Source organism: Salvelinus sp. IW2-2015, linkage group LG4q.1:29 (assembly GCF_002910315.2).
Source record: "Salvelinus sp. IW2-2015 linkage group LG4q.1:29, ASM291031v2, whole genome shotgun sequence".
Lineage (NCBI taxonomy): Eukaryota > Metazoa > Chordata > Actinopteri > Salmoniformes > Salmonidae > Salvelinus > Salvelinus sp. IW2-2015.
In genome coordinates, this window is record NC_036842.1 from 75,794,671 (window position 1) to 75,806,995 (window position 12,325).

Sequence of the window (12,325 nt, forward strand, 5' to 3'; positions counted from 1 at the left end):
CAGAAAATGTCAATTATTGTGTGGATTATAATTCATTTATATTTTTGTAGGAGTTGATGCATTTTTAGTAAGGCCAAATCTTTTTAAACCTTGAATACACTACAAGTTTGCATTTACTGCTGTGCAGAAAATTTCCTTCAACAATAAGGTATCAAATTAATATCCTTCATCTGTATGTCTTTGTGTTAACTTGCTCAACAAATGACAGAGCACACCTTTAATTTTAGCATGCTGAGCACCGCTATACAACAGACTATTACAGCAAATAAACCAATATGCTACCAGGTCTGAATCTCTTGGACTTGTATTATTTCCCAGTATGACCAATTTCGGCAAAACAAATATGTAGTTCTGTTATTTGTAACATTAACTAAAACCCATGTTTTTGAGATGAAATCCACCCAATGGAATGTTCCATTGTTGTTTGATACAGACATTTTCAATGAGCATGTAAACATTCCAACTCTTCTCAACATTCCTTTATCAGCCTGTAAACATTATATTGCATAGACTTCCATACAAGATATTTTGATAAAGGTGTGAAAAACAGCCTCACCAAATATCAATTTGGTCAGGGGCTTTTGGGGAACTATTTAATTCCATTAAACCAACCCCAAAGTGGACCAATTTATCCACTGGCCAATGGCCTGCAAAGTGCTGGTATTCAGTCAACCAATATTCTAGTTGGTGGGCTTGCTTGAGTCAGGATCAGTTCGCCACTGGAAACCAAAGTAGACTCGCTTCTGGTAGTCTTCTGAACTGCATTGGCAATGTGTCTCCCTGGAAAGGAAATTGTATATGGTCAGTTGCAGAGAGAGGGACGAGACTTAAACTGTAGGGAAGGGTAGAGGGGAAGGAAACCATTTTCTGTAATGGAATGCAGCCTAACAGAGAAAAAGTTACTCACTCGTTCTGAAGCATCTTGGTACACAGTACCAGTTTTCCTGGTATGGCTGGCACAAATCTGTATTACAATGGATGAACATCTGCAAGAGATATTACATTAAAACATTTTTTTTTAATGGAAGTAATACTTATGTAGTTAGATAATTATTACCCAAGAACAATGTATAATAGTTTTATATTCATACAAACTATACTGCTAGAAAGTACCAATTGTGACCAAGAAGCAAGCCAAAATAATTTTGTTAAATCATTGAGTGATTACCAGAAAATAGCAATAATTTCTCAAATACCAATTGTAATAGGACAGCGAAAAAAGCGGTACTGAAAAATATGTAAACATAAATTACTTATTGTATTTTGTGCATTTTAATTGAATGCATTTAATAAACAGTGTTAGCATGGTAATCAAGAACATCAATGGAGTTGTTCCAACTATCTTATTCAGCAGAATTAGAATACAGTCATACCCACAGAATCAACCATTTACACTCATGGAAATTGGCCTAAGAAATATGAGAAGAATATGCATAACAATGGTAGCAATTGAAGAAGATCACTTTGAAGATTATGGGGAAATGATCCAACAAAGTTGAGGACACAAAAGTTCACCTGACACAAGACAAGCCTAAATCCAAACAATACACTGTTGATTTCATTTGCATTTTACATTAACTGTACTTTTCGCAGCATTTGTTGATAACGAAATCTGGAAATACTCTGTATACATTCAATAACATAAGAATTCTCCTGGAAAAATTGGGCTAAGTGCAACATAAGACAAAAAAAATGGAAGCGTTTTAGTGGGGGGTCTAACTGGTGTCTTCAAGTGGTACCGGTCATTTCAATGCACTTTTATGAAGGAAAGAGTCTAACTATTTGGAGCTTTTTTTGCTCTCCAAGCGCTGCCATTGAGGAACTGAAGCAAGCACACTTGTAGTTCTGTTTGGAACACAGCCCTGCATCCCCACCATAAAACAACTACTCTTTGTTGTTTATGCAATTAAAAAACGGTCCATTATAAATCTCAATCAGGGTCGGGAGGACATAATTTAAAAGCTTATTCTGTTGTCAAAATAACTAGCTAAGTAATAAAATATGATTTTACAGTGTTAGGCTTTCACAAAGAACTTCAAAGAAACAGAAAGTCATTTTGGTGCACATAGAATGGAGTCATGAGTGCATTCAGATGAGTCTTCTGAACAATACTACAAAAATAGGCTAATTCTGTTCAGAACAACCCTGGGTATGATACACATAGCGATCATAAACATTGATACTGTAAATAACATGATTTTTATAATGTGCAAATTTGGTGGTGGGGGGGGGGTGGCCAGACGGGTCATGCCCCGGAAATGTTTGACATTTTAAAACGTATTACCTGCAATTCTACACAGTTTGACATTATTATGCCTCTGTTGTGGGGTATAAGGAGAGATCATTTGAAAACACGGCTTAAGTGGAAGGATAAATGGAAGTCCCCCCAAACATGTTTTCTTTAGGAAAACAGCTAGATTCCTGCATTTCAACACATTTTGCAATGGGGCGGAGAGAAAATGTTGAGTTTATAATGCTATTTTAGACTTTGTCATGAGTCTAAGAGAAAATGATGCAGTTTAAAGCTAATTTCCTGCAATTCTACAAATTTTGCCATGGGGCAGAGATAATGTTTTGGGCTGTTTTATAGCTCCTCTCATGCATGGTATGATTTTGCCATTAGGATGAGAGGGAGGGGCTCGACTTCGAGTTGGCCCCAAACGTCCCTAAATGTAAATAAGAATTAGCGGACGAATCAACCTGTTCATGTCCCCCTTTCCCCCGTGGCAATTTTGCTGATGGATTAAAGCAGGATTTATTATAATCCTCAATGTCTCATCTTTCAGAACACATCGAGTCATTTTGATTTACAGCATTCCCCACCACAAAACAACACAAAAAATGCAAAAGAAGCCCAATTAGTGGGGGGAATTCGGGCATCATCTTCTGCGTGAGGTGGTCACATTTAGAGTGTCTGTCAGGTGAATCCCATATCAAATAATGTATTCACCCAAAAAATGTTAAACAAATCTAAATATATTTAAGATTCTTCAAAGTAGACACCCTTTGCCTTGACAGCTTTGCACACACTTGGCATTCTCTCATCCAGCTTCATGAGGTATGTCTGGAATGCGTTTCAATTAACAGGTGTGCCTTGTTAAAAGTTAATTTGTGGAATTTCTTACCTTCTTAATGTGTTTGAGTCAATCAGTTGTGTTGTGACAAGGTAGGGGTGGTATACAGAAGATAGGGCTATTTGGTAAAAGACCATGTCCAAATTATGGCAAGAACAGCTCAAATAAGCAAAGAGAAATGACAGTCTCAAGAACTTTGAAAGTTTCTTCAAGTGTAGTCGCAAAAACCATCAAGCGGTATGATGAAACTGGCCACAGGAAAGGAAGACCCAGAGTTACCTCTGCTGCAGAGGACAAGTTCATTAGAGTTAACTGCACCTCCAGATTGCAGCCCAAATAAATGCTTCACAGAGTTCAAGTAACAGACACATCTCAACATCAACTGTTCAGAGGAGACTGTGAGTCAGGCCTTCATGGTTAAATTGCTGAAAATAATCACTACAAAAGGACACCAATAATAAGAGACTTGCTTGGGCCAAGAAATGAGCAATGGACATTAGACTGGTGGAAATCTGTCCTTTGGTCTGAAGAGTTCAAATTTGAGATTTTTGGTTTCAACTGCCGTGTCTTGAAATGCAGAGTAGGTGAACGGATGATCTCCGCATGTGGGGTTCCCACCATGAAGCACGGAGGAGCACGTGTGATGGTGTGGGGGTGCTTAGCTGGTGACACTGTCAGTGATTTATTTAGAATTCAAGGCACACTTAACCAGCATGGTTACCACAGCATTTTGCAGCGATATGCCATCCTATCTGGTTTGCGCTTAGTCAGACTACCATTTGTTTTTTCAACACACCTCCAGAATGTGTAAGGGCAATTTGACCAAGAAGGAGAGTGATGGAGTGCTGCATCAGATGACCTGGCCTCCACAATCACCCAACCTCAACCCAATTGAGATGGTTTAGGATTAGTTGGACCGCGGAGTGAAGGAAAAGCAGCCAACAGGTGCTCAACATATGTGGGAACTCCTTCAAGACTGTTGGAAAAGCAATCCAGGTGAAGCTGGTTAAGAGAATGCCAAGAGTGTGCAAAGCTGTCATCAAGGCAAAGGGTGGCTACTTTGAAGAATCTAGACACTTTTGTGGTTACTGCATGATTCCATATGTGTTATTCCATAGTTTTGATATCTTCACTATTATTCTACAATGTAGAAAATAGTAAAAAATTAAGAAAAGCCCTTGGATGAGTAGGTGTGTCCAAACTTTTGACTGGTACTATATACAGTGGGGCAAAAAAGTATTTAGTCAGCCACCAATTGTGCAAGTTCTCCCACTTAAAAAGATGAGAGAGGCCTGTAATTTTCATCATAGGTACACTTCAACTATGACAGACAAAATGAGAATTTCTTTTTCCAGAAAATCACATTGTAGGATTTTTAATTAATTAATTTGCAAATTATGGTGGAAAATAAGTATTTGGTCAATAACAAAAGTTTATCTCAATACTTTGTTATATACCCTTTGTTGGCAATGACAGAGATCAAACGTTTTCTGTAAGTCTTCACAAGGTTTTCACACACTGTTGCTGGTATTTTGGCCCATTCCTCCATGCAGATCTCCTCTAGACAGTGAGTTTGGGGCTGTTGCTGGGCAACACGGACTTTCACTCCCTCCAAAGATTTTCTATGGGGTTGAGATCTGGAGACTGGCTAGGCCACTCCAGGACCTTGAAATGCTTCTTACGAAGCCACTCCTTCGTTGCCCGGGCAGTGTGTTTGGGATCATTGTCATGCTGAAAGACCCAGCCACGTTTCATCTTCAATGCCCTTGCTGATGGAAGGAGGTTTTCACTCAAAATCTCACGATACATGGCCCCATTCATTCTTTCCTTTACACGGATCAGTCGTCCTGGTCCCTTTGCAGAAAACAGCCCCAAAGCATGATGTTTCCACCCCCATGCTTCACAGTAGGTATGGTGTTCTTTGGATGCAACTCAGCATTCTTTGTCTCCAAACACGACGAGTTGAGTTTTTACCAAAAAGTTATATTTTGGTTTCATCTGACCATATGACATTCTCCCAATCTTCTTCTGGATCATCCAAATGCTCTCTAGCAAACTTCAGACGGGCCTGGACATGTACTGGCTTAAGCAGGGGGACACGTCTGGCACTGCAGGATTTGAGTCCCTGGCGGCGTAGTGTGTTACTGATGGTAGGCTTTGTTACTTTGGTCCCAGCTCTCTGCAGGTCATTCACTAGGTTCCCCCGTGTGGTTCTGGGATTTTTGCTCACCGTTCTTGTGATCATTTTGACCCCACGCGGTGAGATCTTGCGTGGAGCCCCAGATCGAGGGAGATTATCAGTGGTTCTTGTATGTCTTCCATTTCCTAATAATTGCTCCCACAGTTGATTTCTTCAAACAACGCTGCTTACCTATTGCAGATTCAGTCTTCCCAGCCTGGTGCAGGTCTACAATTTTGTTTCTGGTGTCCTTTGACAGCTCTTTGGTCTTGGCCATAGTGGAGTTTGGAGTGTGACTGTTTGAGGTTGTGGACAGGTGTCTTTTTATACTGATAACAAGTTTCAAACAGGTGCCATTATACAGGTAACGGGTGGAGGACAGAGGAGCCTCTAAAGAAGAAGTTACAGGTCTGTGAGAGCCAGAAATCTTGCTTGTTTGTAGGTGACCAAATACTTATTTTCCACCATAATTTGCAATTAATTAATAAAAAATCCTACAATGTGATTTTCTGGATTTTCTTTTCTCATTTTGTCTGTCATAGTTGAAGTGTACCTATGATGAAAAACAGGCCTCGCTCATCTTTTTAAGTGGGAGAACTTGCACAATTGGTGGCTGACTAAATACTTTTTGCCCCACTGTAGTATTTCTATGGTCATACCCTCTCCCTCAGGGGGGACATAGATGTCGGATCCACAAAGGTGAACATCTTGAGGACGAAGCGCCTGTAGTGGGTTGGGAAGGACAGACCAGAGGAGGCTTCCACAGGGATGGGCATGGTCAGGTACCGGTCATCCTTGTACGGACATCTAAAGATACAAACGAAGAAAGAGAGACAGACACAGAGAGAGAGAGAGAGAGAGAGAGAGAGAGAGAGAGAGAGAGAGAGACATACAGTAGACGGACAGACAATGCCATGGTCATTCAAGTGTCTGTCTGCGTTGAAGTGAGGTTCTCCTAGAGCTGCTGAACCTTTTCCTCATCTTTACAATAAATGGTATAAAAGAAATTGGACGTACAGTTAAAACATTTTAACAACTTCTACTTATTCAGATATTTACCCATAAATTATAAGGTTCCACTGGGGTAGGCTGAGAGGGTCGGGGGTTGTGGTGGCCCAGCAGCGACCCAGGGTCAGCACAATGTTGGGATCTGTCCTCTCCAGGATGCGAACCTCAGCGTACACAGGATCCCTGAGGAACTTGGTGATAGGGTAGTCTGCCTCCGTGTAGTAAGAGGTGTAGGCCGCCTCCTCTGTTTCAAAAGAAGAAAGATAAAATGAATTTGCCCATTTATTAATCCAACAAACCAATCAATGAATATAGTGCCACTTGCCTTCCTTACATCCCTTGGTGAGGCATATTCCATTGGCCAGTCTGAGCTCAACTCTGAGGGGTCCAGGAGCTGGTAGAAGAATTGGGGGAGGCACCTGCTTCACGTCAATCACAAGAGCCTCAATCACGATGCCGCTATATCTGCACTGGAATATTAGACTGGGAAGAAAGGGAGTGTGGTCAGACATCTTCACATCTCGACTTTAAATCCGGCCATATAAGGAAACTAGCTCTCACAGTCTCACGTCAGAATTATACATTAATCCATGTTTCTCAAACATCACATTTCAAAGTTGTTGCAAACGTCAAATGATCACATTTCGAAGTTGTTGAAAACGTCAAATTTTGAAGTGTTTAATGTAAAGTTTAGGCATTAACATCGAAATCTTAAGGCTAGGCATTAACTCCAAATGGTTAAGGGTTAAGGTTTGGTATAGGCTAAAAAAACAAAAATCTAAAAAACGAAACAGAGGCAGATGCTTATGCCTATTCACCATCCCCGTCCATAACACCCTAGCAAAACTGAAATCTAGTTGAAGGTAACAGCTCTAACTGTAGCCCCTAGTGGACGGTTTCCACGTCATCTCCCGATGTCCTCAGACATTGATGGACATGAATGCTGACTTGTATCACGGGTGACCTGGCTGTTTAAGGTTTAGGAGGCGTTTTGGCTTGCCTATATGTCATTTAATGGAATGGCACCGGAGGGAATGGCGGCCGTATTACAGGCTCCTGACCAATTGTGCTATTTTGTGTGTTTTTTTGCACTGATCTTAACTTTTTTGGTATAGCATGTTTTGACCATAGTTTCCAATGACCGAAAAAAGCTTCTCGACATCAGAACATCTATCACTAATCTCAATTTGGACCTCAGAGGCAAAAGACATATTGATTATCCCGGACCAGGCCCTAATCCCCGACACTCGAAGGAGGCAAAGACGGTACTGTAGACGCCAGCATACGGGCACCCTTGTGAGACTACGGCGGCGAATGGTAAATCGCCTCTACACTCTGTTCTATTGGCGAATGTGCAATCGCTGGAGAATAAGCTGGACGCGCTCCGTTCGAGACTGTTCTATCAACGGGACATTTAAGAACTGTAATATACAATGTTTCTCAGATTCAAGGGTGAAGAAGGACATGGATAATATACAATACAGCTTTCTATGCATCGGCAGGACAGAACCCAGTAAGTTTTTGGGGGGGGGGGGGGGGTGATGTTTGTCTCTTCATTGAAAGCAGCTGGTGCATGATCTCTAACATTAAGGAAGTCTCAAGGTTCTGCTCACCTTACAATACCTCATGATAAGCATGATAAGCATGAGTTACAATACCTCATGATAAGCATGAGCCCATACTATTTACTAAGAGAGTTTATCTGTATTTTTAGTTGCTGTCTATTTACCACCACAAACCGATGCTGGCACTAAGACGGCACTCAACGAGCTGTATAAGGCCATAAGTAAACAAGAAAATGCTAATCCAGAGGCGGTGCTCTTAGTGGCCGGTGATTGTAGTCCTTTCCTGCAGTCAAATGATCTAGTGGCCTCGTGGGTGGAATGTTATAAATATTTTTCATAATTTCATATTGAATAAACATTTTTTTTAAACATGCAAAAAATCTGGTGTTTCTCTGTCAAACAGTGTTGTTATATTTCAGTCTTCTGTGTTGTATAGAAAGTGTAATATTGGGATGCAAACTCAATTGAATACATTTCAACTCTATATCTGACAAGGTGTCTTCTTTTTTTAAAGTCCATAACCATGTGTGTGAGAGGTATACTTTAGTTTTAAAGTAGATTTGTTTAAAACTACCAAGAAACGCTCTGTGTGACCCTGATTTAGCCCACTGCAGTAAAAGGTTAATGCAGGAAAACTTACATTTGTTTTACCTCATTTATACCAGCATGTCACCTGTGCAACTAGAGGGATAAATCAGCTTTACTKCACACACAGAGATGCATACAAAGCTCTCCCCCGCCCTCCATTTAGCAAATCGGACCATAACTAAATCCTCCTGATTCCTGCTTACAAGCAAAAACTCAAACATTAAGTACAAGGTAGCCTAGGGCTGGGCGGTATACCGTATTTTACTATATACCGGTATTTATGCACGGACCAGTTTGGGTTTTTACTTTACCTTCTATAACGTTATATTAATGTTTGGTTTGTTAAATGTGATACGCCATGTCTACCCTCCATTTTAGACAGACAGACAGACAGAGACACTCACTCACCAACCTTGAATCAGGGGTAGACGTAACATAGTAAACAAAAATACGGGACACTCAAATTAGTATGATATGTTTTGTGTTTGGTATTAGTTTGTGGATGTCCATCATCCATTTCGTAAGATATGCTCTGAATTATAATTTGTATGATATGCTACAAATTCCAAGATGGCGCCGACAGACATGGCAGGTCTGCTTCTAGCTCCAAAGCAACTTTGCAGTATATTGTTTTTGTGTGTGTTATTTCTTACATTATTAGCCGAGAACATTTTTTTGTGTTATTACATATAGCTGGAAGTAACTTTTGGATATCAGAGCGGCCAGGAATACGACTTTCTGGAATTGGATCCTTTGTTCATACCCCCCAAGGCAATTGAACTTATCCCAGAGGCTGCTCCAAGACGCCGCCAGTGGAGAAGAGCTATTCGGAGTGGACTTCTAGTCCGACTCAGGAGGCGTGCACACCATCCACCGTTTACGAGTATATTACTCGCTAATGTTCAGTCTCTGGACAATAAAGCTCAAGGCAAGGATCTCCTTCCAGAGAGACATCAGGGACTGTACCATACTCTGTTTCACATAATCGTTGCTCTCTTGGCATATACTGTACCCGTCCAGGGAAAACCAACCACGTCGCGGACACCGACGTCTTGCTCCCGCACAAGCTAAACACTTTCTTCAGCCTCTTTGAGGATAGCACAGTGCCACCGCCCCGGCCCCTGCCGGCACAGACGGCATCCCTAGGAGCATCCTCAGAGCATGCGCAAACCAGCTGGCTGTAATCTTTTATGGACATATTCAATCTCTCCGTAACCCAGTCTGCTGTCCCCACTTGCTTCAAGATGTCCACCATTGTTCCTGTACCCAAGAAAGCAAAGGTAACTGAAGTGAATGACTATCACCCTGTAGCACACACTTCTGTCATCATGCAGTGCCTTGAGAGGCTAGTTAAGGATCATATCACCTCTACCTTACCTGATACCCTAGACCCACTTCAATTTGCTTACCGCCGCAATAGATCCGCAGATGATGCAATCATTACCGCACTGCACACTGCCCTATCCCATTCGGACAATTGGAATACCTACGTCAGAATGGTGTTCATTGACTATAGCTCAGCCTTCAACACCATAGTACCCTCCAAGCTCATCATTAAGCTCGGTGCCCAGGGTCTGAACCCTGCCCTGTGCAACTGGGTCCTGGACTTCCTGACGGGCCGCCACCAGGTGGTGAAGGTAGGAAACAACACCTCCACTTTGCTGATCCTCAACACAAGGGTGCGTGCCCATTCTTGTGGGAAGCTACTATAGACCACCAAGTGCTAACAGTCATTATCTGGATAATATGTGTGAAATGCTTTCTGGGTGATTTCAATATTGACTGGCTATCATCAAGCTGGCCACTCAGGAAAAATGTCAAACTGTAACCAGTGCCTGCAACCTGGATCAGGTTGTCAGTCAACCTACCAGGGTAGTTACAAACAGCACAGGAATTAAATCAATATGTACTGATCACATCTTTAATAATGCTGCAGATATTTGTTTTAAAGCAGTATCCAAATCCATAGGATGTAATGATCACAATATAATAGGCTGGGCCTAATATAGTTTACAAGATGTCATACAATAAGTTTTGTAGTGATTCATATGTTGATGATGTAAAGAATATTTGCTGGTCTGTGGTGTGTAATGAGGAGCAATCAGATGCTGCACTTGACACATTTATGAAACTACTTATTCTAGTTACTAATTAGCACGCACCCATTAAGAAAATGACTAAAAACTGTTAAATCCCCTTGGATTGATGAGGAATTTAAAAATTGTATGGTTGAGAGGGATGAGGCAAAAGGTATGGCAATTAAGTGTGGCAGCCCAACTGAATTGGCAAACATACTGCAAATTAAGAAATCATGTGACTAAACTAAATAAAAAGAAACTACACTATGAAATAAATATAAATTATATAAAGAATGATAGCAAAAAGCTTTGGGGCACCTTAAATTAACTTTTGGGGAAAAAAGCGAACTCGGCTCCTTCATTCATTGAATCAGATGGCTCATTCATCACAACGCCCACTGATGTTGCCAACTGCTTTAATGACTTTCATTGGCAAGATAAGCAAACTTAAGGATGACATGCCAGCAACAAACGCTGACACTACACATCCAAGTATATCGGACCATATTATGAAAGACAAGAATTTAATTCCGTAAAGTCAGTGTGGAAGAGGTGAAAAAATTATTGTTGTATATCAACAACGACAAGCCACTGGGGTCTGACAGTCTGGATGGAAAATTACTGAGGATAATAGCAGATGATATTGCCACTCCTATTTGCCACATCTTCAATTAAAAGCCTACTAGAGAGCGTGTGCCCTCAGGCCTGGAGGTAAGCTAAAGTCATTCCGCTACACAAGAATAGTAAAGCCCCCTTTACTGGCTCAAATAGCCGACCAATCAGCCTGTTACCAACCCTTAGTAAACTTCTGGGAAAAATTGTGTTTGACCAGATACAATGCTATTTTACAGTAAACAAATTGACAACAGAATATCAGCATGCTTATAGGGAAGGACACTCAACAAGCACAGCACTTACACAAATGACTGATGATTGGCTGAGAGAAATTGATTGATTAAATGATTGTGGGGGCTGTCTTGTTAGACAGCTTTTGACTTTAGCGATCATAGTCTACTGCTGGAAAAACTTGTGTTATGGCTTTACACCCCCTGCTATAATGTGGATGAAGAGTTACTTGTCTAACAGAACACAGAGGGTGTTCTTTAATGGAAGCCTCTCAGATATAATCCAGTTAGTATCAGGATTTCCCCAGGGTAGCTGTTTAGGCCCCTTGCTTTTTTCAATTTTTACTAACGACATGCACTAACTTTGAGTAAAGCCAGAGTATCTATTTATGTGGATGACTCAACACTATACACGTCAGCTACTACAGCGACTGAAATGACTGCAACACTCAACAAAGAGCTGGAGTTAGTTTCAGAGTGGGTGGCAAGGAATAAGTTAGCCCTAAATATTTCTAAAACCAGAAACATTATATTTGGAACAAAACACTCACTAAACCCTAAACCTCAACTAAATCTTGTAATAAATCATGTGGAAATTGAGCAAGTTGAGATGACTAAACTGCTTGGAGTAACCCTAGATTGTAAACTGTCATGGTCAAAACATATTTATGCAGTAGTAGCTAAGATGGGGAGAAGTCTGTCTAAAATAAAGCGATGCTCCGCCTTCTTAACAACACTATCAACAAGGTAGGTCCTACAGGCCCTAGTTTTGTTGCACCTTGACTACTGTTCAGTCTGCCCAACGCATCACCGGGGGCACACTGCCTGCCCTCCAAGACAACAAAGCACCCGATGTCACAGGAACGCCAAAATTATCATCAAGGGCATCAACCACCCGAGCCACAGCCTGTTCACCCCACTATCATCCAGAAGGCGAGGTCAGTACAGGTGCATCAAAGCTGGGACCGAGAGACTGAAAACAGCTTCT

At 41.2% G+C, this 12,325-nt stretch overlaps 1 protein-coding gene across 1 annotated transcript in view; it reads right to left on the reverse strand.

Annotated features, from left to right (window-relative positions):
- Positions 1 to 486: 486 nt before the first annotated feature.
- LOC111961012 (zona pellucida sperm-binding protein 4-like) overlaps positions 487 to 12,325 on the reverse strand; it is a 65,688-nt gene continuing 53,849 nt past the window's right edge. Inside the window, exons 5-9 of the mRNA XM_023983149.2 lie at positions 6,587 to 6,744; positions 6,313 to 6,505; positions 5,913 to 6,060; positions 908 to 986; positions 487 to 780 (exon numbers count right to left, since the gene is read on the reverse strand). Coding sequence (XP_023838917.1) covers positions 665 to 780; positions 908 to 986; positions 5,913 to 6,060; positions 6,313 to 6,505; positions 6,587 to 6,744 — 694 coding nt within the window. The 3' untranslated portion in view covers positions 487 to 664. The remainder of the gene's footprint in view (positions 781 to 907; positions 987 to 5,912; positions 6,061 to 6,312; positions 6,506 to 6,586; positions 6,745 to 12,325) is intronic.